This window comes from Chelmon rostratus, chromosome 12 (assembly GCF_017976325.1).
Source record: "Chelmon rostratus isolate fCheRos1 chromosome 12, fCheRos1.pri, whole genome shotgun sequence".
NCBI classification, from domain to species: domain Eukaryota; kingdom Metazoa; phylum Chordata; class Actinopteri; order Chaetodontiformes; family Chaetodontidae; genus Chelmon; species Chelmon rostratus.
This window is the reverse complement of record NC_055669.1, coordinates 11,452,151-11,475,969: the sequence shown is the minus strand read 5'-3', so window position 1 is coordinate 11,475,969 and position 23,819 is coordinate 11,452,151. Positions and strand designations below refer to the sequence as shown.

Sequence of the window (23,819 nt, the reverse complement as noted above, 5' to 3'; positions counted from 1 at the left end):
TCTCCTGCTGAGGTTTTAAAAAATCTTTGAGATATTTCACTTCTGCTTAGTTAAAGAGAGTGGAATCAATATGAGATCTCAACGAGGAAAGTCACTGACTAACATTAGACTAAAATACCTTTTGATTAGACATTAATGAGACAGATGGATAGATTGGTTCAGAAGGAAGGGTGCTGCATAAACAAATCCCTTCATTGGTGGTCTCTGCAATAAGTTAAGATCTGTGTGTGTGTGTTAGCATGCTTATGTGATTTCACTCTGTCCTCCTCCCCTCAGAATCACACCCAAAAAAGATCAGGAAGGTGCCTCCTGGCTTGCCCTCCTCGGTGAGTGTTAGCATCCAGAAACATAGCAGCCCTGTACTATATCTCAGCCCTTGCAGTCAGTCCATGGGAACCCATGTTTTCTTGTTTTACGCCCCATTTTCACATTCCATTTGGCATCTTAAGCCTCTCCTTGGCGCACAAACCAGTAGAAAAGCTCCAATACAGGACATCCAGCTCTTACAGCTGTGTATCTGCGCCGTCAAAGTAAAAAAAAGGAAAAGGGGGGAAAAAGCCACTCACTCACCCAGTCACTCATTTGCAGCATGTATTTATAGTGTGTTGTATTTGTAAGCCCTTTACTTTATGGCCACATTTCTTCCCCTCTGCCAAGTATACTCGTTAGATCACTGAAGGGAATTCATGCTGGGGTTTGATGGTTCTTACTCCACCTCATTTTCTTCCCTCCCACTCTCGCTCTCTGGGCACCCTATTTCCTCTTCTTCTCTGTTTCTTCCTTCCCCCTCCCCCCTCCTCTCTACCCCACACTCACCCCCCTCCTGCCTCCTCCCTCTCCTTCCCGCCGCCTCCCTCCCCTTTCTCTCTCCCTCTCCCTCCCCCATCCCTCTATCCCAGCTGCCAGCGGAGTTGGCTGCCATCCAGGATTCGGCAGATGGTTCAGTAATTAGGAGTGCATCTCTCCGTTCCCTCTTCTCCTCTCCCCTCTTTTTCCTCTCTTTTTTCTCTCTGTTCAATCAAATTACAGAAGAAAACTTCAGTCCATTTGGATTTGAGTTTTGCAGACACAGTTTGATACTTGCTTTTCGACTAGAATAGTCTTGATTGAGAATTATGTGGTGGTTCACAACATTGGTTCCTTTATACCCATTATACCGTGCACCAAATCCAACTGCATCTCCCATTGTGTGGTCACATCTCACTGTGGTAAAGTCTGTGAATTATGTATCTGTGAACCATTCTCAGTGTGTTCCTGTTTAACAGGGTAATATGTAAAAGCCCTACGGAGATAGAAGACAGAGCCCAATAAAATCACTGACACTGCACATTCAATACATAACGCTCAGTGCTCCAGTCTGCAGTAATGTTGAAACAGCCTGTTTATTGAATTAACTAGTAAAAGCAGATAGTAAAAATAGATTCCAGCCTTGGAGGGAACACACACTTTTAAGAGCTGTGTTTAATCGGGTATGTATCGTTTTGTGTTTGAATGTTTGAAAATCTTACTCAGGTCCAAGCACTATTTTTGTAGGAAAATTAATTTATGGTCACACTCTTAGTTAAGCACAGGGAAGCTCCCAGGGAACTTTCTTGAGTGTCTTAAATGAAAATGCCATGTATAATATGTACTGTGTGTCATTCATGCAACAAGTTACACACAGCATATAGTTTGTCGTCATTAATATGGTGGTTTGCTTAGAGGCACTGAGATGGACGGTTTCACTCTCTGTAGGTTTATGCACCAGCCTCAGGAGAGGATTTTAACAGGGACAATGCCGGCTACCCAGCCTCCAAAGCAGGAAATGTCTACCCACCAACATTCTACATGCAAGGTCAGTGAGTTGAAACAAGATTTGCCTTCAAAGCCTCCCCATGTTCATTGTGTTGAAAAGTTCAGTCTGACCGAGGCACTTCTTGTTGTTAAATTTGGGTAAATGTATCACACAGCTTCAGGGGTGATAATGACCTGGAATATTCTTTAATAGCCAGTATGGTTGTGAAAGTAGCTCCCCATAATATCCTTAAGGAAGTCTGGATGAACCTAGGTGCTGTGGCCGTATGCCAGTGAACACCCCGTGGTGCCTGGGTGCTGAATAGCACATCACAGCTGAATGAAGTCATCACAGTAATGTGACATGTCTCATATGCGGCCTTCATTGTCTTCTCCTCTTCTATGACTGGTTATCCCTCGCCCTTTTTTCTACCCCCCTCCACCGGATGCCCCACGACAGAAGGCCTCCACCCGCCCTCCGATCCATGGGGCTCTGCTAGGTCGATGGTTCAGCCTGGTTATCCTGCCATGCTGGGAAACTCCCCCCATCTGAGCCAGCATGGTCCCTTCACTGCCATCAACCCCCAAGACAGACTGGTGAGCTCTGCCTTCACACTCTTGGACTTGTTTTTCTATTAAGGCATAATGAGGTCTTTGACACTTTTTGACTAATGCATCATTGAGCTTCTGTGTGGTTGTGCATTCAAATCATTGGGTCTCTTTGCTTCCAAGAAACGGCAGCCACTACCCCTCTCTCCCCAAAACTACCCCCTGCATGGCAGTGAGGTGAACGGAGCTCATCCCGCTGGCTTCCACTCTGGCTCCAGCAGCTTCGGAGTCCCCAGCCACACACCCCCCATCACTGGCACTGACACCATTATGGGTAAACACTTTATTGTGTGCTCATTTTTTTGTGAAAAGTGTTCTTAATGTTTTCATGCAACATTGTCATGTAGCAGAATTCTTATTGGTATAGGATCCAATTGAAATGTTTTTTTTTCTTCCCCAAAAGCCAATCGTGGGGCAGTACCTGGAAGTTCAGGTGATGAGATTGGAAAAGCCCTGGCATCTGTAAGTAGTAATAAAATTACTTTAAAATTACACAAAATGTTGTATATTATCATCTCTCTATGCATAATAAATGTAAATGATTAACTTGCATTCCGTTTAATTGAAAACAAAACCTTCTGTGTCCAGATCTATCCTTCAGACCCAAATAGTAATGCCTTCCCTCCGTCCCCGTCCACTCCCTCTGGCTCTCCCCAGGCTGTATCAGGTGAGGCAATAGCTCTTGTCATTTTTTTCTGGAGGCGTCAAGGTCAGCTGGCTGTTTTGTAGTTTTGTTTGTTCAACACTGGTTCCTGTTGTTTAAGGGGATGATAAAATCTCTCGACTAAGCCTGCATGGTTCTTAGTGACAGTGTAGCTCCATCTATTGGGTTAAAAGTGAAAGTAAAATATTATGTCAAATTTTTGTGCATTGAGGGATCTTGACTTTCTCTTGTGTAAATTCCATCACAATATGTGTCAGTGAAACGTATTACTTAAAATACACTATACAGATGACTGTATTTCTACTCGCCATCAGATGGCCTGAGTTATTACTCTCATTTACTAATTTAAGGTTGAAAAGATAACAAGCAGTCTTTAGGTACATATAAAATGTCTCCACAGCATTATGTTAAATAAGAGCATGGCTGAGCCGTCCACAGTTTTGGGTCACCCCAAAATTTAAATATGCCAGATTGTTTTTTTGTTTTTTTCCCAGTGTCATTGAGTTCAGTCAGGCCTTTTTCTTGTGCTGGCACTGAACAAACATAGAACGGAGATAAGTTTGGCATGCAAGACTATCTTGACATTCAGGTCAACTGATTTAGCAGTAAGCTTGTTGTAAGAAATGTCTCACCTACATCTTCACTGAAAGATTCAAAGGGTATTTGTATAAGGTCAATGTTTTTATTGATTTTTTTTATTTAACTCATAGTACCCCATCCACAGATTAACCTTCACTTGATCTTTCAGATACACACTCACACATGCACAAACACACACCATCCAAATATAACTCATGAGAGAGGAAGGGAAAATACAGTAAAAATAAAATGAGGGTGGGGTCACTTCCCCATTTGTCTCTGCACTGAGTCCACGAGTGAGCTCATCTCACACTTCATACATCAAATACACATCTTTCAAATCTGCAGCCAAAAAGCAGTTTCTTTCACCTGGTGTGTGTCGTGTTCCTAATGTTTGACACCTAATTATGTGATCATCATTTTTAGATACAATAAAAGCTTCCGATGTGTTAAAGAGCCAATATTGCTTCAAAACAGCAAAATGTGAACATAAATTTTAGTGTCTTTGACTGAGCGGGCTTCATATATAGCATTTAACCAAAATGACTCACAAAATACGACAGGAAAAGTGGCCCAAGCTCAAGCCGCAGTTGTATCAATCATCTGCTCGAGTGTTCGTTCATAAGATGTGTAAAACTCATTTTAAGGAGTGCTTCTCATTGACTAACACAGCACTTGCATGATAGAGTGGGTACCCAACCCGAGCCTGATGGAACTCGGTGGGTCACCCCGGGTCAGGCCTTGTTCGAACAAAAATCTATAAATACAGCAAGCAATAAATGGAATATAGCTTTTTGGAGATAAATGGATTAGCTTCATACATGTGGGACATTCCCTGTCTGTTCTTATGTTAGTATCAGTTTAGAGCTTAAGACCAGTTAATACAGTAAACATGTTCCCTGTGATCTTCTTGATTTTAGGCTCTGCATCACAGTGGACTCGGTCCTCTGGCCAGGCCACGCCTTCACCCAACTTTGAGGGTGGAATTCAGTCCATGGTGAGTCAACATATCTGTTTTGTTCATGTAACATGTGTCTTCATGCAACAAAAGTGTGTTGAAGCAGATTACAGCGGAAAATACAGCATGGTACATCCATCCATACATACATTCTTACACTGTCTCATCGTCCATTGTTATTCATTCTCTGTAGCCAAGTAAAATGGAGGACCACCTGGATGAAGCCATCAATGTTCTTCAGCGTCACGCCAGTGGACAAGGAGGACCAGGCCTGGCTGAAATGCACAGCCTGCTCTCGTCTAGTTTAGGGTTACCTCCAGCCATCACCAGTGCAGCACTTGGACTGACTGGTCGTCTGTCAGGACTGGTGAGATTGTTGATTTTAAATTAAACGTTAACAGTGAGAGTTTTGTTGCTCTTATGCAAGAACTTTTACAAGAATTGAAACACTGATTATGTTAAAATTGTTGTCCTGAAGATGTCTGGTCACCATGAGGACTCTGGTCTGCCCCCCAGTGGAGGACTTTTGCATGGTCACCATGGCCCTGCTTCTGTCCAGCCAGGCTCTCAGCCTACTGGTGAGACATTCTGTTGCTTTGTTCTACACTATTTTTCATATAAGAAAGTGTGGTAATACTTTTGCATCATTGGACTGTTAAGTAATATTTTTTTGCTCTGTATGTGTCTCTGTGCAGGCCTACATGGCAGCTTAAATCGCATAAGTGGTGGTGATGTGAAACGAGAGGACAAGGAGGATGATGAAAACTGCTCACTTACCGACCGGTCAGAGGATGAGAAAAAAGACATGAAGGCCCACCTTGGATCAAGGTTTCTAAAACCTTTTTTTCCCCGCACAGCAGTTATACTTATCTGTCAATGCATGACATTATTGGTTTATTTAATTCAACAGTAGAGTTGAGAATTTCAGTACTTCAGCCACATACCCTAATTTCATTTTCTAAATCTGCTTCTACTGGATTATAAAAAATGAATAAAGTTGGAGTTAAATCAATTACCTTAAAATAGAAGTGGAAATGGAGGACTTAAGGGGAAACTACATAACCCAAAAATCAGAATCCACATCCAAGAACAATTATTACTGATAAAAGACTACTTGGCAGTAATAAAGTCATAGTTGTGAACACTGCTACGGTTGTCGCTCACATTGTGCCATTTCCCTTGTATTATTCCCTAAGCTTTTAGTCTGATGCACCTCTAAAGATGAATAGATTTTTGGAGCTCTGCCTGTTGTCTTGGTAAGCCCAGCAAAGTCTTGTGTCACACTAAAATTTGCCCTTCTCCACCGTGAAACCTGTTTTAGGAAGTGTGAGTGTTCTTTAACAACTCATGAGCTTTAACGATATTTTGACCTCAGGAACCCAGTGCAGTTATTCAGACACTGCATCTTACATGAAGTTCTTTTCAATCAGTTTCATTTCCATATTCTTTATGGTTCCATAGATGTGGTGGAAACAGGAGAGACTTTTAGTTCCTGGCTTCTGTTCTTGGGACTCTATTATTCCTGGTATTATTTGGTCAAAAACAAATTGCTAGGGCCAAACACAAATGTGACCCACTATTGTAGCAGTGTCTGTAATCATCATTGAGTTACTTAAACCCTTCCATGCATAATTAGGAAAATTTATTGCACACCATAATTGGCAAGTAATGTTCAGTGAACTGTACCCATACTGTTGTTTCCTTCCCTCCTCATCTGCCATTGGCTCTTCGCTAGTCTGGGTGATGAGGATGACGATGAAGATCTGCCAGTGGAGATTAAGGCTGAGCGGGAGAAAGTGCGGAGGTTGGCAAACAACACCCGCGAGCGGCTACGTGTGCGGGACATCAACGAGGCTTTTAAGGAGCTGGGCCGCATGTGTCAGCTCCATCTGAGCAATGAGAAACCGCAGACGAAATTGATCGTGCTGCAACAGGCTGTTAACGTTATACTCAACCTGGAGCAGCAAGTTCGAGGTCAGTGGGTGTCCAGGGAGGAAGGAAGAGGAGGGGAAGGGCCTCTTTACAAAATAAAACTCCCACACGGCTTCACTTCCTAGCTCCTGACACGTCCTGCCAGCCATTTAAAATCTTGTGTAAATCACTTGTGTTATTGTATTCCACTTATGATGGTAAAGAGTGTATGCCTGCTTATAACTAGTGAGTTAAAATATTATACTTGTTGCAGTCCATCCCAAAAAATGACCAACAAGATGAGGACGGGGTTAAAGAAATGAAGCTGTGTGACTGTTTTTAAGACATGCCCATTCTCCAGTTCATCTTCTTAGGTTTCCGTCCTCTGGTAACACATACAGGACTTCTGTTTGTTCTGATGCAGTATGTGTTGCATTGTCTTACAGTTGGCTGTGAAAAAGCTTACATGTCTCTCCGCCTCACTCTTTGACTGGATTAACACTCTCTTTTTTTGGACTGTCACCTACTTTTTCCGCTGTTCCTCCATTATGCTTTTATTAAACTATGAAGTCATTTTAATTTCAAATAAGTTATTTCAGCGTTGTGATGTCTTGTGCTCATAGCATACTTGTCTGTTCACCAGTACCCCACGTTAGCATGAAAGCAGGGCTGTCTGTGATCATGCATATTAACCTGTCGTCAGCTTTGTTGCAGTGTCTCTGTGCCGCATGCCCCAGCCTTTTAAGCATTAACCCTTTAATTTTGCCCCCTGTCTCCGAGACAACCCTGTCCATCTCTCTCCGTTAACTCCCCCGTCCTCTGTCATTTTCTTTTTACAGATGGCAACTGTGACCGCCTCTTCCTCACATTCAGATAAATACATCTCCTTCTGCTGATGTATTTAACACGATGCCCTCAGCCTCTCTTCTCAGCTTTTTTTTTTTCTCTGTGGCTCTTTCCATGTCGGCAGAGGGTGTTGCTTCCTCTCTCTCCCTTTCTCTCTCCCTCCTCATTAATTCTCTCATTCTGCTGGACAGTCTCCATACCCCCTACAACTTCCATCCTGGACCCCAGTGACCAAAAAAAAAAAATCTTTGTTGGTTGGTTAGACTTCAGGACAGATTTATTAGATCTTGTCACTCAGGTCGTCTGTTGAACACACAGCACTGAGAATATGTCGATTCACTTTAAAAAAGAAAACACCCCTCTGCTCACCCTCCTGCAACACAGCCCCACTCCACTGGGATCGTCTTCAGCAATTCCGCTGGTCTCGTCTTGGACTAAGAGTTTGCAGTTACCATCATTCTTGGTCACACATAAGATATTTAATATATTCCAAAAACAGAACAAGGATTCTGAGGAGGACAAATACTTACTTAAAGGCAGTGTGATAGGTTTAAACCAGTACAGCTAAGAGTTAGTGAGAACATCTAGCCTAGGTTCAGCAAGGGTTGTGATTTGGGTTTGTTAACCAGCCCCTCCAACCCCCCCTTCTCCTCCTGGCTGCAGCGTTGTCTCGGTGACTGATGAGAACCTGACTGCCGAGGAGAAGGAGCAGAGGGAGCGTGAGCGCCGCCTGGCTAACAACGCTAGGGAGAGGGTGCGTGTGCGCGACATTAACGAAGCCTTCAGAGAGCTGGGCAGGATGTGTCAGGTCCACCTGCAGAGCGACAAGGCCCAGACCAAGCTTATCATCCTGCAACAGGCTGTCCAGGTCATACTGGGCCTGGAGAAGCAGGTGCGAGGTAGGTCAGCCAATACAGGAAGGTCTGATCCACATAAACAGCCAACCATCTCTCATCATAACTGGACAAAAGTTGCCAGATATTCACCAACTGGAAAGTCTCTCCTTTGATTTTTGCTCTCACTTACTGTGTAGCATCCACTTTGGCTTTCTCTTTGCTATTTGCCTGTCCCACTTTGAGAAATGAAGAACAAAAAGGAGAAGAAAGGGAGAATATTTGAGGAAGTATATCCCTGCATTTCTGCCAAACGCCTGCAGTTCTCATCCTACTTTTCATTTTCCTGCTTTCCTTGCTTTCCCCCTGTCTATTATTGACCTTTGTATGTTCAAAACTCTGCTTTGATGTCTTTAAAGATTTCAGATTGTAAAGCATAATCAGGTAAGAATGTCCTCACTTACTTTTTTACTGTTTTTAATCTGTGGATGTGTCTTTTTTTTCTGAAGAGCGTAATTTGAACCCAAAGGCAGCCTGCCTCAAGAGGAGAGAGGAGGAAAAGGTTTCAGGCGTGGACCCTCAGATGCAGCTTGGTGGGGGCCACCCTGGTCTTGGAGGAGATGGACATATGTAATCCTCAGGTCAGTCTGCAGAGTCTGTCCAGCCAGATAATTTTACTTTTTTTGTGGAAATATACTCATTCGTTGTTCTCCTTTCTCTTCCAGTTCCTGTTGATTGTACAGCCCTTAGAACACGTGGCCTTAATCTATCATTGTCATGCATCTCAGTGTGTGTTAATCAACTTTTGGAAAGCACACACGCACACACACCTCATTACTGACAAGGCAGGTGGCCACATTCCTGACAGCGAATACAAAAGTAACAAGCACACTCACAGAAAGAGGAAACATTTATTAATCTTTACACGACAACACTTTGAACCGAGGACACTGGTTTGGAGACAGTGGAAATTGGACATAAGGACGTTCTTATGATCATGTTTTTGTAAGACATTTTGAGAAATTGCTTTACACGTTGGGAGCAAATATTGTTTGGATCAAATAAAACTTTTTGGATCAATTGCTCGTGTGAGCAGAGTTAGGATTTGTATTGTTGGATAATTATTGGCATTCCCATGTGAAAAGGAGGTCTTACATTCTTCACAAGCAAAGAGGGACACCCGGGTTTATGTCCTGTGAGTGAACAAAACCTGTTTAAGCACATGCCTGAAAGAGGCCTAATGCATAGTATTTGATAAAGATAAAAATAGCCATCTTTATTATCCTCTCATGTAATGACTGAATTTGGAGACATCCAGCCTCTGACTGGCCAATCAAGACAGCCAATCTGTCTTTTTGAAATGCTGGTAACTCTGGCTGTATTTTTTTCAATTTCTTGCTTTGGCTGTAAAGATGCCACAGTCAGTAACTCACATGTGTGGTGGGTAGTTTTTTGTTTATTTTTAACTGTGGATCCCTGAGTCTTATCTCTTTAAGTCCTGCACATCTGTTATTGTCACGGCCATGCAAGCGGAAGAGAACGACTGCCAGAGAGAGACCCAACCGACACAAACACGAGCAGAGACTCGATACGAATCCAGGATCCAAACTGATGTCCAATCAAATCCCAGCCTTCCCTCCGTGAGGCTGCCGGAGGACTCGAGGGTACAGAGGTCAACTGCACTGCGCACATTCTTCGCCATCATGAAGCCTGTCGCTCTTGGCCTCAGTTTCAGCCATGTGGTCAGTTTGAACCCTCTGACTGAAATACAGCCCGTGTCACATCAGCCTGCCCCTCCGTCAAATCATACCTAAAGACGCTGTTCCAGCACGGTGAACTCACTTAACACAAGTCTCAGAGCAGTTTGTGTTGTGGTAAATGACGTTTCGCTAGAAGACATAATTGAGTATTGAAAGGGATCATGAGTGTTACTGCTACCTTGTGGAGAATTTACTCAATCGCCATTGACTGACTTGTGGTTGTTGCTCTGTGTCGAGCATTTTGGTGTTTTGCCCCCCCCCCTCCCTGAACAATTTGCAAAGCCTGTTGTAAGGATCTTCCTTTTGTAGAATTGATTTATTATTGTTTTTTATATATATATTTTACTTTGTAAGATAGTTGTATGAGTTTTGTTTTATATCATTTGGAATGCTTTTTCTTTTTTTGTTTACATTGTTTAAATGTAAGACGACTCAATTTAGATTCCAGGAACAAAGTGAGGTGTTTTCTTTTGTGCCAGGTGCTTAGAAATGTTAGAAATAACAAAATTATCTGGCTGTAACATCACATGTTGTGATACTGCTCTTTTGTTGTTTTTGAATGCCTGTTTCAGCACAGACCTGTCAGGCCAGTCATAATTGGGTTGTTCTGGTGTTTGCGACAGTTTTTCTGGAAGTGAAACACAATGTTTTTGTTCAGCACACCCCTCCTCTCCTCTCCCGGATGTCCAGCTCTCTCATGAGCTTGTTGATTAGTATGAGGAAGGGGCAGCAGGGGCAGTCTGCACAATCTGCAACATAATTCATTGTTTCATTATGATGTGAAGCATAAAATGAATCAAAAAGGGTGGCCTTAGTCATTTTCCTGACTTTGGGAGTTTTGATAATGGTTACTCACCAGTGCCTGAATACTTCTCTGCTACATGGTGGACGATGTTGCATTTGCGGATTTTTAGGTTGTACCTTTTTATAATACAGATGTATAAAAACCATATATACTTCAGTAACATCTGACAACATAAAAGTGAAGAGTTACACTCATTGACACTGACCGCTTCCGTGTCTGAGTGTCCTGAAATGTAAGATGACTAATAACCTGGTCTACAACTTTGACGCTGAAAATTTGAAATTTCTCATCTTTTATGAGCTGATTTTGTTAAATATGATTTTGTCCTTGACTGGCATGTGCATTGGTATGTATGTACAGCTGTATGATATGTCCTCATCAGCTTGATCATTGTAAGCTGGTACTGAAATGTAACAGTATTTGGTTGACCTGTCATGTTGTCACAAATCTTGCCCTATGGACTAGCCCCAAATGTTATTTTCTTTGTCAGTTACTCTAGCCTTTCTGCAGAAGAACCTGGTGTTGTTGTGACATGAAAAGTCGGAACTGAAGACTTTGATTTCTTAACATGAAAGATATGTCTGCAGTAACCAGGTATGAAAACAGGCACCTGGCATGCTTTGTTAATAGACCCTTTCTGTCCACCACACCATATGACCTGCTACAGATCTCTCTGTCTTCATTCATGTTTGGGGACAACATCTATGTAGGCTATGTCCTCAAAGTGCCTCCTGTTTCCTATTTTTTATATATAAAGTAGATATCGAGAACTGTTGTGTATATAACAGTAATGTAGCAATAAATGTGCCATTTTTAACAAAATCCATGTTTGTTTAGTGTATTTTTTTAAAAAGAAAAAAGTGAACCTGGGTAGTGGTTGATATTTTCAATATTTGATCCATTAAAAAAAAGTGATCATTAAGTGATAATTTCAGCCAGCAGAAATGTGCGATAGCTTGCTTCGTCCGCTAGTTGGCAGAAATGGGCAGCACTGTCACCTCTTACTGCCGGTAGAGTACGCTGCACTCAGGTCAATACGCACTGCAGGGTGATTGTATTTTGTACAGGGCCCTAAAACAAATCAATTGTCCTGTGCTGGAATAATGTCTGGTTTCATTTTTGTTGTGTGTAAGTGGTATGAGGCGATTTGGAAAAAAAACATAAATGTGTTTAGGAGTTAGCACAATGTAATCTGAATGATTAAAGGTATTATAAATTATTTTTGACATCTCTGTAAGACGGGAACTCCTAATTGGGTTACAATAGTTTACCTTTTATTTTTAGGGACTTTTATTTTTCGATTAACCGGAAGTACCTTCCGTACTAACCGTAGTGAGCAAACAAGAAGCGGAAGTCCTTCACGGCTTTGGAAGCGGCACGTCGTATGTTAGGAGGAAATATTTCAGCCACAATGATCAGTAAAATAATCGGTCAGAAGTATGTGGCCATTGCCAAATCATGGTAAGATGTTTTTTTAAATATCGTGCTAGTGGTAAAAAAAGCGGAAAGAAGTCAGACTTTTGCCTAGCATAACATTGATGTGTCCTTAGCTAACATTAGCTTTTAGCCTAGCCGAGGTCATTGCTGTGGGGACACGCTGACTTTAGCTATCTGTCAGCTAAACTCAGGGTAAAGATGGCTAAAATAACAGTTTTAATGTAATTAACAAAGTAAGAGTTACATTTTCCAAAATTAGTGTTGATCACACCGAAAAGATGTGACTTTTATACCATTATTACCTAGTCTGAATACGTTTAATTTCACCAACTAACTTTGCTAACGGTTAGCTAGCTGCCTGATCTCATTTGAAAGGCTGGGATATTATTTTCTTTATATTCTAGTACAAAAGATAATCAGTACAGTAATTATTTAGTTTACAGGAATCAAGTATAATGTCAAATTAATGCCCTTTGCCAAATGTTTACTTAGTCTGTCAGCTGATGTTCTTGCAGTTATTTGGTTGATATTTGTTGTACAAATAAATAATTTCCAGCTGCTGACCCTTGACCCTTTAACTCGACCTCTAATAGTATTGGGATTTATGTTTTGATTTCCTAATATCCTGACATTATAATGAATATGTGGTTTCATGGAAATGGAATAGTGAAACTAAAAAGTTGTCTGATGTTTTTCATTAAGAGTGTATCCGCTTTAAATCGAAGATCAATAAGTAAATCTTGACAATGTTCTCTACTCCATAGGGTCCCAACTCTGGCTGTATGGGGCACAGCTGGAGGCGTCGCTCTGGTCCACTTCACAGACTGGCGATTGTTTTTAGATTATGTTCCCTACATCAGCGGCAAATTCAAGAGGGACGAGTAGTGGCACTCAGGTAGGTCCAAGGGATGACTGCAGAAGTAAGAGTGGAGGAAGTGCAGCAGCATGTGATGAATAAGATTATTAGACCTCCTCCTGAACAGTTAATGACCAGAAGACCGCTTTATTAGTAATTTAGCTTTTGAAATCATGCAAAAATCACGTACCTCCTATCATAAAATTCTGTAGTTGATTCGTTTGCTTCCAGCTTGACAGCAGACAGAGACCCACCTACTCAAGCGGTTACTGTCCGGTTGTTTGGTCCACACCAGGTTTCGTGAGATAGCTTTCACACCAGCCCAAATGAACCCCACTAACCGGGCATACTGACCTGAGTTCATTTTAACTGAAACGAAACATAAACAGGTTATGTGTGAAATCACCCTTAGTCTCAACATCTTGAGACTTCCCGATCTGGTTGATGTGCCAACATGAAACTGCAGTGTGTTAATAAGTGGTCCAACACAAAAGTTAAGTGCCTTTGACTGAATCCCAAGTGCTATTTCTGGTAAAAATAGGTTAACCTCATCTCCTAGTGAATGCCATTCCTTTGATTAAATTCTGATGTTGGTGGCAACACACAACAGTGACTGGGAAACACTCAGGAACTCAGAAACAATATGCCACATAGTTTAGAGGTGTCAAGAGACCAGAATCCAGGACAGTAGCCTATTTTAAGATCATATGTAGCAGCTTCTAATAAGACAGGAATGCCTGAAAAACTTATTATTGCTTGTTACTTGTTTTTTCAAGATTCAAGATTTCTTTGTTGTCATTGAGCATGACATGTCAATGAAATTTGCACTGCAACCCCCATGTTAGAAACAAGATAATAAGAAAGATTATAAAATAAAATTAAGAAACTAGAATAAAATAAACCAACATGCAATAAAAATATTCTAATATTTAGCATGGAAATTAAAAAATATATATGTTTAGACTGTAAGAGAGTTCTTAAACAGTGTTGGATATTAAGGGTGTTTTTTTTTTAATCTAGTTTTAAAAAACAACAATTTATGAGCAAAAGGACATAAGAGTTTCCGAGTGAAATGCTCGTGAGCATTTTTCCACTGGACTTGTTGATTGTCCATTCAGCTTTGATTTTGTTTGTCTACTGTACAACCTAATGGCTCTGTTTTCCCTTGTCAGGTCAGTGCCGTTTTTTACACAAAGACTTAAGCATTGAACAAGAACTGCTGCAGCTGGTCAGCAGGTCCATGCCGGGCCACTGGAAGCTGTCATCTTCATCCTGCAGGTCAAGTCCGCATTGAACTATTCACCATCAGCATCCTCTTTAAATGCACTGGAGTTTGACATTTCAACTTTCCTCAACCCGTGACGGCATGAATGGAAGGAATATGAAAACAGATGATAGATGGACTTTTGTTTTCTCGTCCTTCTTAGTCTGGGGTCAGGTATTTATTGTGCTCATCGGTCCTCTGTGTGCTGTTAATCAAACCTGATTGACAAATGGAAAAATCTGTATTTCATGTCATGCTGTAATTGTCTGGAAGAGAAGAAGTAAAGTATGTAAAATTTATTGTTGTTGCGTGTAATTATTTCACTTGCAATGATTCAGATATTGTGTTCATACTTACAATTAAAATCAAATTGAAGTTTATTTGTATCCTGAATACAGCTCCATCAGTGGAGTTTGGCTAAAGTGTGCTTGGACTTAACACAGTGTGAGATTACTGACGGACAGAGTAATAAAAATCCTGAATTGTGTCTCTGATTACTTGGCATATCATAACTGATCATATGCAAAAATACAGGTTGTTTGACTTGTGTGTTCATGAACATTAGTGATAAAAACAAAGCATCAGAACACACAGTCTATTAAATGAGCAGCCAAACAATCTGAGATGATTGTTATAGAGGCAGGGATGTATTTCTTACCTGTCACTAGGTGTGTGAGTGTGTCACTGGGATGAGTGGTTGCCTGATGAATATCACCTGCACCTGCCTGTGAATTTGTTTGCTTGGTACAGGAAGAGAGGAGGCAGGGGCTGATATTTCTGTTGACTGCCAAGTTTTACCATCATATAGTCCAGTAATATATAATAATAGATTGTATGTTGAAGGTAACCTGGAATTTAAAGGGTCAAATAAACAAAGTCAAACTACAGCGGCTCTGTATTTCCCTCCTTTGATTCAGCGCGTCAGACAGATCCCTGTGTTCCCCTCTCTGTGACTAATTGGGTTTTGATAGTTGTGCAACAATTGTTACTGTCCTGAGTCTTGATTTCAGATGGTGAGGCTACTTTTTGGGATAGTTTATCTGTACATAAAAGATGTACAAGTCTCATACTACATACATACATACTTTCTAGTGTAACTAAAGGTTGCCATGGGGTTACAGAATTGCCACAAACATCTTACTGAGTGCAGCTGTAGAAGGATTCCTTAAAGTGAAAGTAGTAAGGCAATAATGTAAATGGACTCATTTACCAGCAAACCTGGAATAAAAGTTTACATATAATATATATACATATATGTTTATATATATATATATATATATATATATATATATATATATATATATATATATATATATATATATATATATATATACAGTACATAGCTATATGCAGCAAAATGTACTAAGTATCACAAGTACCTACTCATCATGCAGAATGGCCCTTTGATACTGACATTTTAATATAGTTAGTCCAACATTAAAATCTCAAACTACTGTAGGCTACTAGTACTGTATTTAGTTAAATGTATGTGTCTTCCTTTATTATAAAGCATGTTTATCATGCAACTACTCAGTCTACAAGGTGACTAACTACAAGTACACATTGTGAGTTAAAAGACTAAGGCACCAGTATTTCTCTAAAATTTAATGTAGCAGTAGTACAAATGTGCAAGAAATGCGTAAATAGTAGTTTGAGTAAATATACTTCATTTACTCAAACTATTCATTTTAGTTCAATTACTTTCCACCTCTGACGGCGTGTAATGTATACACATGTGTTTTCTTCGGACTAGTTTACAGGAGTGTGGCGGATGTCTTCCGCTCATTAGCCACAAGGCTGGCGGAGTGATCTACAGCCGTAAAGGTCCTGACGGGAGACAAACAGCATCGGCGATCGATAACAAACCAGACTCGGCGGAGTATTATGACTGCAATAATAGGCAGCTAGCTGGCTTCTTATCTTCTACAAGCCAGAATCACGGGGAGAAAATCAAAACAACCAAGACCATGGAGCAAAGAAGGTAAGACTTTTACACGTGTAGTCGAAGGAGTTGTTAAAATAAAAGTTTCTGTGCAGGAAATGCACGCATGCATACGAGCGTTTTGCTGTTGAGAACAACACTTAGCAAACGATCGGGTCTTGCTTATTAAAACTTTTGTCACTTTAGCTAAATGTAGACATTTGGTAGTTTGGGGTTCATTGTGGTTAGAAAGTCGCAGCTTCGAGCTGTAGTTATCGCGCCGGTTGTTGGTACATTGACGTTTCCAACGCTGCTAGCTTGATTAGCTAGCTAAGTTTCATTGTTTACACACGCTTGACTTGCGGTGCGTTTGGGCCCCGGCACAGTTACGCCAGTGTAGAAGAAATAAGACACAGCAGCAGGATAATTAGATAGAAGTCGTAGCTGAAGAATTTGCTGCCTCATGTGTGGATCACCACCGATTTATCTGCTAGTAAGTCCCTTAAATGAGTAGCTGCATCACTCTCAACACATGGGTACTGTTGAACAGGCACCGAGTCTGTTGCATTACAGCAGCAGCTTAAAGTTGCTCCTACACAGCTGAAGCACATCCGCACCGATGTTTTCACTCACGTTGGCTGATTATGCCTCTTAAAAAAATAGTGCGTGCTAGACTGACTCTTTGTTATTACACCTGTGAGGGCATGTTTTCAGGTTATGTGCAGACAGGTGATCTCAGAAATCTACCTCAGCATGTGAAGCGGTCCAGTCCTTTTAGAGAAGCCCTGAGTGGGTGTCCAGAACCATAAGTGATTCAGTTCCTGGGTTTTTGAAGAGGTCCATGTAGTGATGATGACTTCTCTGTTTCTTTCTAGTGTACCTGTGAAGCGTTTTCTCAACAAGCCCCAGATCGTCCGCAGTCTGGGCAGCAACCTTCACACAAATGTGAATCCCGGCCACGCCATGGCTGGACGGTCCCTCCTGACCAAAGTGCAACGCAGCAGGCACAAGCATCTCTATGACATCAACCATCAGATCAGGGTGAGTCTGGGTTTGGTGTTTATGAGGCATACATGACTGTTCAGAGAAACCCCAAACAGAATGTACATGGTGCTCTCTCATTGATTTCTAGATGCTATAAAATTACACACAACACAACGCCCATGAAACATATTCACCTCCCTTGGATTGTTTCATGTTATCATTGAAGATGCACTGATACCACTTCACAACAGCATCGTGATAACCTCGTGTCAGTTGAGCAGGCAGGCAGACGAGGAGAACTGTCAGCAGTTTGGAGATATTTTAGGAGGAGCGATGATGACAAAGGTAGCGCAGACTGCAGATTATGTTCTGCTAAACTGTCAAATGGAGGAGTGAAGAGTAGCTCATTTAACAAGCTATTTGAGAAAATATAAGAATAACAAGCACAAAGCAGAGTTCAAGGAGTTTGCGAATGCCAGTAGTCTGGAACAACAACAACCAACTTTGCTGCAAATGCTGGAGAAGCGAGAGAAAATGTCCAGAGATGAGGCACAGGCAGTAAAAATAACCAAAGCTCTTACTCAGTGCATTGCTCTTAACTACCAGCCATTGTCACGTGTAGATAATAGAGGGTTTAGTCATCTTCTCAGTTCACTGGAGCAGAGTTAAAAGATTCCCGGCTGTCACCACATCACAGAAACCGTATGGCCAAAGCTGCATGACTTTATGAAAAAGCACATGGACAGCCTGTTGCAGGACATTTTGGCCCTCACCGTCATCAGTGATATTTGGTCTGACAGTGTCAGTCCAGTACACAGTGGATTGATTTATATATATTTTTTTCTACGTATTTTATTTTTCTTTTATATAGTCAAATTCCATTTTGCTTGTATAATATGTACATATATAAAGTGTACTTTTTATTTTGTATTTTGTTTTTTTTTCCCCGAATGTTCTCTACCTCTGCTGCTATCTTTCTTCCCACTGCTTTCACATGCTGCTGTGATGCCCAAATTTCCCCGGCTGGGGATGAAAGTTTTATCTTATCTCATCTTATCTTATTTTACTCCCCAGAGAGTCGCTGGAGAAGCAAAGTAGTTTTGGTTCGCGGACCACCCAGACGAGGGGGATACTGAAAAGTTCTGTTCAGGTTGTGCTCCGGGACAACTCTCTAGCCTGCTGTGTGTCACTCACACCCTCCAGCTGGCTGTTAACGAGGGTCTTTTGTCTTAGATAGGTGTGGCTGATATGGTGGCAGTTGGACTTAAAGTAGTTGGACACTTTAAACATTCCACATTGACAGATTCCCTCCAGGAGACGTTCAGGTGCAGCTCAGCCAGCGTATAAGAGGGCTTCAGTAAGACATGCAGACCTGCAGAAACAGCACATACTACATGCTGCAGACTGTCACCAAGTAGAAATGGGGTCTGGGAATAGTTGTGTCCAAATTTGAGCTCCCCTCCACAGCAGTCTCAGAGCTTATCAGCGGACACTTCTGGAAAAGTCTCCTATCTGTTGTGGCTCTGTTTGAGGAGTTAACCCGAAAATTGAGTTCCTCTGATGCTTTGGCTTTTGATGTGATGCCTGCTGTGGCTGTGCTTCAGAGACCAAAGAAACAGACGAGGTCGCCCAGATGCTGCACTGACAGGAAAAACCCACTCTACTGCATTGCAACTGTACTCAATCTGCGGTAATGTATGTGTGGGTGTGTCAGGCTTCGTCACTATGACAAAACTTTCAGACCAGCCTCTCTGTTACCAGCTATAAGTAGTTAAGCATAGTTTTATTTTTCTCAAACATCAACACTGCTATGGGGCCAAGCAGATGGTGATGCTGGAGCTGCGGAGGGTGTCTGGAGGAGAGGCAGACAAGCAGGAAGATCTGAGCCACCTGCCAGAAAGCTACGCGAGGCCCAGGCCAGCAGCAGGCTGGACAGTGTGTTTGATGAGATAGCAGATGAGCAGTGCAGCAGCGGGTTCAGCCATTCAGTTCGAGACGTACCATACAGAGACCACAACTTCTCTGGAAGACAAACCACTGCAGAGCTGGGGGGTAGTTAACAAAGTGAGGTTTCCCTCTGGCCCAAAGGTCACGCAGATCCCTCTCAGCAGTAGATTGGAAAGTGAAAGGCTGCTGCTACAGTTGCTTGTTGTGCGGCCCTGAAATCCACTGAGTGTGTTGCAAGTTATGTGGAAGTGATCTGAGTGGCAGCGCCGTGTTTGTTCAGGAAACCTCAGAGTTGAATGTTCAAATGTCAGCAGCAGCATCATGTTGTAGGTGTAATTTGTTAACAGAAAGTAAGGGACCTCTGATGGAAATAAAACATGTTTTCAAAGTCATTGTTAAGCTGTAATGGTAAGTACTATTTTGGTACGAGGCATCAGCAAGTACCCACATGTACTTGTACTTGCTCTGAATAAAAGGAAAAGTGGTATAGGTGCATTCCTACCTGTAGCTATTAAAGAGTAGCCATAGATTGCTTTGTTCTTTGCTGGTAAACCTCTCACAGACACTTTATGACTGTGCTTCAAAAGGATATATAGTGCCTGATAAAATTGACATGATGTTTTATCATTGCTTTTCAGCTTCAGGGGAGATTTTTCCCTCAAACAATTCTTGAATCATAACAATCACTCCAGTTCATTGCACTGTTTGCATTGTTCTTTCACACTCCGTAGAGCGACATATGGGCAACTGTAGCCCTGGTCCACCAACAGATTAGACTCGTACAGTAACTGCTCACAAATGTCATATTCTACAGTTTTATATTTGTGTAACAGAAAACTGGTCAAAGCTGTTTTTTAGAATGTTGCCCAATCAACCACATTGTTGTCTCTCTTCAAGGCCAAGCCCGATTTAAACACAACACTACCAGTTCGACAGACAGCGTCCATCTTCAAACAACCAGTAACCAAGGTAACAAATCATCCCAACAATAAGGTGAAGACGGACCCGCAGAAGGCTGTGGACCAACCCAAACAGGTATGTCAGAGTGCAGAAAACATTTCAGTTCTTTTAACTTTCTTTAGAGTCTCTGTCCTGTGTCGCGTTTTCAGCAAAAAATAACCTGCCATTGATACGACCCTGATTCCAAAAATGTTCTGAGTTCAATGTAAATAAAACAATTTGCTCAATTGAAAACTGCACAAAGACAATGTATTTACTGTTTTACATCATCAGCTTCGTTGATTTTTGTAAATATCTGCTTATTCTGAATTTGATGGCAGCATCATGTTTCAAGCAAGTTGGGACGAGAGCAACAAAAGACTGGGAGAGATGTGGAAGGCTTCAGAAACCAGCTTGTGAAACACATGATTGTATAAAGGATGTTACTACATCATCAGGAACATTTCCTAAAACCACTGCTGGTGAAAATGATTGCATTCTTTTTTTATTTACGTTTTAGACAGTGTCCACACTTTTTTGTTATCAGGGTTGTACTATAGAAAGGCAAGTGAGACATAGCTGACCAGCATAAAACCTGCTGTTGTTATGTCTCTTTTTAGCTTTGCTGTTATGTTGAGAGTGCTGACAGGTTTATTGAACCTAGTTCATTATTATATACCAATTATTCTAAAGGATGATGATGTATATTTTCATTTTGGGAAACATTGTGAACGAAACCTTCTTGTGTGTTTTTTGGTTTCCTTCGACCTTCAGCTGTTCTGGGAGAGGAAGTTGAGCGGGTTAAATGCATTTGATATCGCAGAGGAGCTGGTGAAAACCATGGATCTTCCCAAAGGCTTACAGGGTGAGGGTAACCAAAGCAAACATGACAACCTTGTATGATTCAAAGCTGGATGGTTTTATTTATTCGTTTTAGATGCTTGACTTGTGCCTGCCTCCCTATCGCCCTCTGCTAAGGTGTCGGGCCTGCGTGTTCAGATAAAACACTGCTCTCTGCCATCGCCAGTGCCCTGCACACCAGCCCGGCTCCTGTCACTGGGCAGCTCACCGCCGCCGTGGAGAAAAACCCTGGAGTCTGGCTCAACACAACACAGCCTCTCTGCAAAGCCTTCGTAGTGACTGACGATGACATCAGGTGAGGTGTTCACACAGCCGCAGTTTCCTCACCATCGGGTTCACCAGTGTCATGAAAACGTACATGATCTTTTTAAGGCGGCCGTTCAAGGTGTCAAATATGAATCAAACTGTAAAAGTGCAGTTCGCGCACACACACACACACACACACACACAGACACACACAGAGACACACACACAGAGACACAAACAGACACAAACAACACATTGAGCTCAGTAGGTAGGTGTTGAGGGTTTTTTTTGTTTTGTTTTTTTAATGCATTGACTTCACCAATTTTGAAGTGTTGTGTTTTGGATGCTGAATCTAAAATTTCCTTTGAGTATATCCACTGCTGTTGGAATGGAAAGATCCTTGGTTAAGATCTGGGATGGGAAATCTTTTTTCTGCAAAGGGCCGTTTCAATTTTTGTAACATTCCTCGAGGGGTCACACTAAATTATTGAACACATGTATCACACTAACCTTTAATGTGATGGCCAGAACTGCTTCTCTTTGGTGAGGCGATGTCAGATGAGAGTGATGATGATGATGATGATGCCCCTGTCGGCTGGTTTTCTGGGTGTGTGTCTTCGCAAGAGTCAGTTTTGAAGAGATCTGCTCTCAGTAGTAGGTCGTCCCGAACAGAGATACAAACTTCAGCACAGGTCTCCTCAAACTGGGAAAATCCTCAGGATGTACATCCAGTTTAGACAACTGGAGCAGAGGAAGGTTGTTGTAGCTTTGAGCTCGTCATTGCTTTGCACACTGGACTGACACACTCGGCAGCATATTCAGGTGTCATAGCAGCTTTTGTTCTTGCCGAGTAGGAAAATGCAGTTTTTCCTCTTTTCAGCTACACTCACCACAGCTTTGCAACAAGGCTCTCCTTCACAAATTCTTCTTTTTATTCACAAATTTCTTTCTTTCAACTAACCCTCCATTATGTACTTTGTACTATTGTGTAGTCTGACCTAATTGGTGGCAGATTTGGACAGGTCACACTGTGTCACCGCCTGTACTGATCCAGTCCTGTGCTGCTGCTTGGTGGATGGTGAGACTTTAGGGGCACAGACCCTCTCTCACAGTGAAACTATACAGGCTTAAACTGCACCTGCACAGTGCTTTGCTGGCTGTCAGGTGACAATGACTGAACATACAAGATTGCATGTACATGACTTGTGACAATGTTAGAACTAAATCATTTTCATCATCCAGTATTAGACATGAGAGGTTCGTTTTCATTGGTGCCACTTTTTTAATTTTCTCCTGGTCTGCGTCCTTCAGGAAGCAGGAGGACCTGGTGCAGAATGTGAGGAGGCGTCTTGAGGAAGCCCTTTCAGCTGATATGTTGGCTCATATAGAGGACACCGCTGCTGGTGCAGCAGCCAACAAAGCTGAGGAAAAGGTTGAGCAGGTGGACAAGGAGGAATTATAGCCAAGGTACAGGGGACCGCTTCCAGTGTTGCTGAATCTTTTTCTTTTGATTCATCCATTGCCACTTTGTGATCGTTGTACACCGTTATGAACTGCAGTACAGCCCCTAACATGTCTCTTTTTTCCTCTCTCCACAGGCTTGTTTGACATGAAGTTTGCTGGTAAACTCCTTTCATTTTGAAAAAAAATTGGCCCAATGAATATTTTTTATACACTTCTAATTGAAATAGACCCTAAATCCTAAATGCAGAAATTCTGCAGGTTTTGTTTTTTTTACACGGGACAATGTAATCCTGCAAGGGTGCTTTGATTTTCAGTTCATGTTTACCTCTACTTATGTATGTGGCAGTTATGGATGGTGGTCTATACGATGCAGTGTTACATTTAGTTAACAGCTGTTCAAGCTCAAAGTTGAAAACACAAACCTGGTGTGTGTGTGTGTGTGTGTGTGTGTGTGTGTGTGTGTGTGTGGAGAACCTCTTAAGTGTATTTTTCTTTTTAACTGTTCTACCTGAACAGGTGGCTCTTTTATATTTTCCTCTGGCACTGTAGATAGTGTGTTTATGTTTGGAAATATAGAAAGGTTGCAGTATGTTTACATGCATACAACCACTCTTGTGGCTGTGAATGTTAAAATTTAGCCTGTTTGATTAAAGATGTTACAGTTCAAAGTACTGTTATCTCTCACAGTAACCTGAGTTTACATGGATTTTGGAGTGTAAATGATGGTATTTGTATTGACAAAAGAATGATCAGTATTGTTTTGCCAACCGCATTTGAGTTTAAACAGTAACAGAAAAAGTGTGTACCCTCCAGAAAATTAAAAAAAAAACCAACCCAATGCTGATGTACCTCATAACAAGATGTACTGTACCTCATTCTGAGATTCATTATTTGTCTCTGTGCCACTGTGTCACTGTCAAATTAAATGCAACTCTTTAATGTCTAGCGTCCAGCGTCATTTATTTTGTCATTATTGTAAGTATTGGAGGTTGTGGAAGGTGGCCATGGTTTTGATTTTTTATCATCAAAGTTGCAATTCATTTTCCTTTAAGTCTATTTAAAACAATACACATGCCTTTATGTATATTATGGCCATGTTATGGGTTGCTGTAATAATTCCTCCTTTCTAAAATCACAGTCCTTGCCAGTCAAACGAAACTAG

General features: G+C 41.6%; 3 protein-coding genes across 5 annotated transcripts in view; all 3 read left to right on the top strand.

The window, feature by feature from the left end:
- The window catches only part of tcf3a (transcription factor 3a), a 28,104-nt gene extending 16,542 nt beyond the window's left edge, over positions 1-11,562 (top strand). For 2 of the 3 annotated variants that reach the window (XM_041949485.1, XM_041949486.1), the window contains exons 8-20: positions 277-326; positions 1,735-1,834; positions 2,234-2,370; positions 2,506-2,656; positions 2,786-2,844; positions 2,971-3,049; positions 4,546-4,622; positions 4,777-4,950; positions 5,062-5,161; positions 5,279-5,411; positions 6,319-6,557; positions 8,683-8,814; positions 8,899-11,562. In XM_041949485.1, coding sequence (XP_041805419.1) covers positions 277-326; positions 1,735-1,834; positions 2,234-2,370; positions 2,506-2,656; positions 2,786-2,844; positions 2,971-3,049; positions 4,546-4,622; positions 4,777-4,950; positions 5,062-5,161; positions 5,279-5,411; positions 6,319-6,557; positions 8,683-8,807 — 1,424 coding nt within the window. In that variant the 3' untranslated portion in view covers positions 8,808-8,814; positions 8,899-11,562. Of the gene's footprint in view, positions 1-276; positions 327-1,734; positions 1,835-2,233; positions 2,371-2,505; positions 2,657-2,785; positions 2,845-2,970; positions 3,050-4,545; positions 4,623-4,776; positions 4,951-5,061; positions 5,162-5,278; positions 5,412-6,318; positions 6,558-8,003; positions 8,240-8,682; positions 8,815-8,898 lie in introns of all 3 variants that reach the window. The other variant, XM_041949487.1, reaches the window with a different exon arrangement.
- A 581-nt stretch (positions 11,563-12,143) lies between these two features.
- LOC121615225 (cytochrome b-c1 complex subunit 10) lies at positions 12,144-14,594 on the top strand. Its single transcript, XM_041949489.1, has 3 exons — positions 12,144-12,199; positions 12,940-13,070; positions 14,204-14,594. Exons 1-2 carry the CDS (start codon positions 12,150-12,152, stop codon positions 13,058-13,060), a joined length of 171 nt encoding a protein of 56 aa, XP_041805423.1. The 5' UTR covers positions 12,144-12,149; the 3' UTR covers positions 13,061-13,070; positions 14,204-14,594.
- Positions 14,595-16,133: 1,539 nt separating this feature from the next.
- On the top strand, positions 16,134-23,518 carry mbd3a (methyl-CpG binding domain protein 3a). Its single transcript, XM_041949488.1, has 7 exons — positions 16,134-16,276; positions 17,092-17,257; positions 20,045-20,182; positions 20,861-20,951; positions 21,065-21,242; positions 22,505-22,660; positions 22,792-23,518. The coding sequence occupies exons 1-6, from the start codon at positions 16,263-16,265 to the stop codon at positions 22,653-22,655; spliced, it is 738 nt and encodes a 245-aa protein (XP_041805422.1). The 5' UTR covers positions 16,134-16,262; the 3' UTR covers positions 22,656-22,660; positions 22,792-23,518.
- Positions 23,519-23,819: the final 301 nt, after the last annotated feature.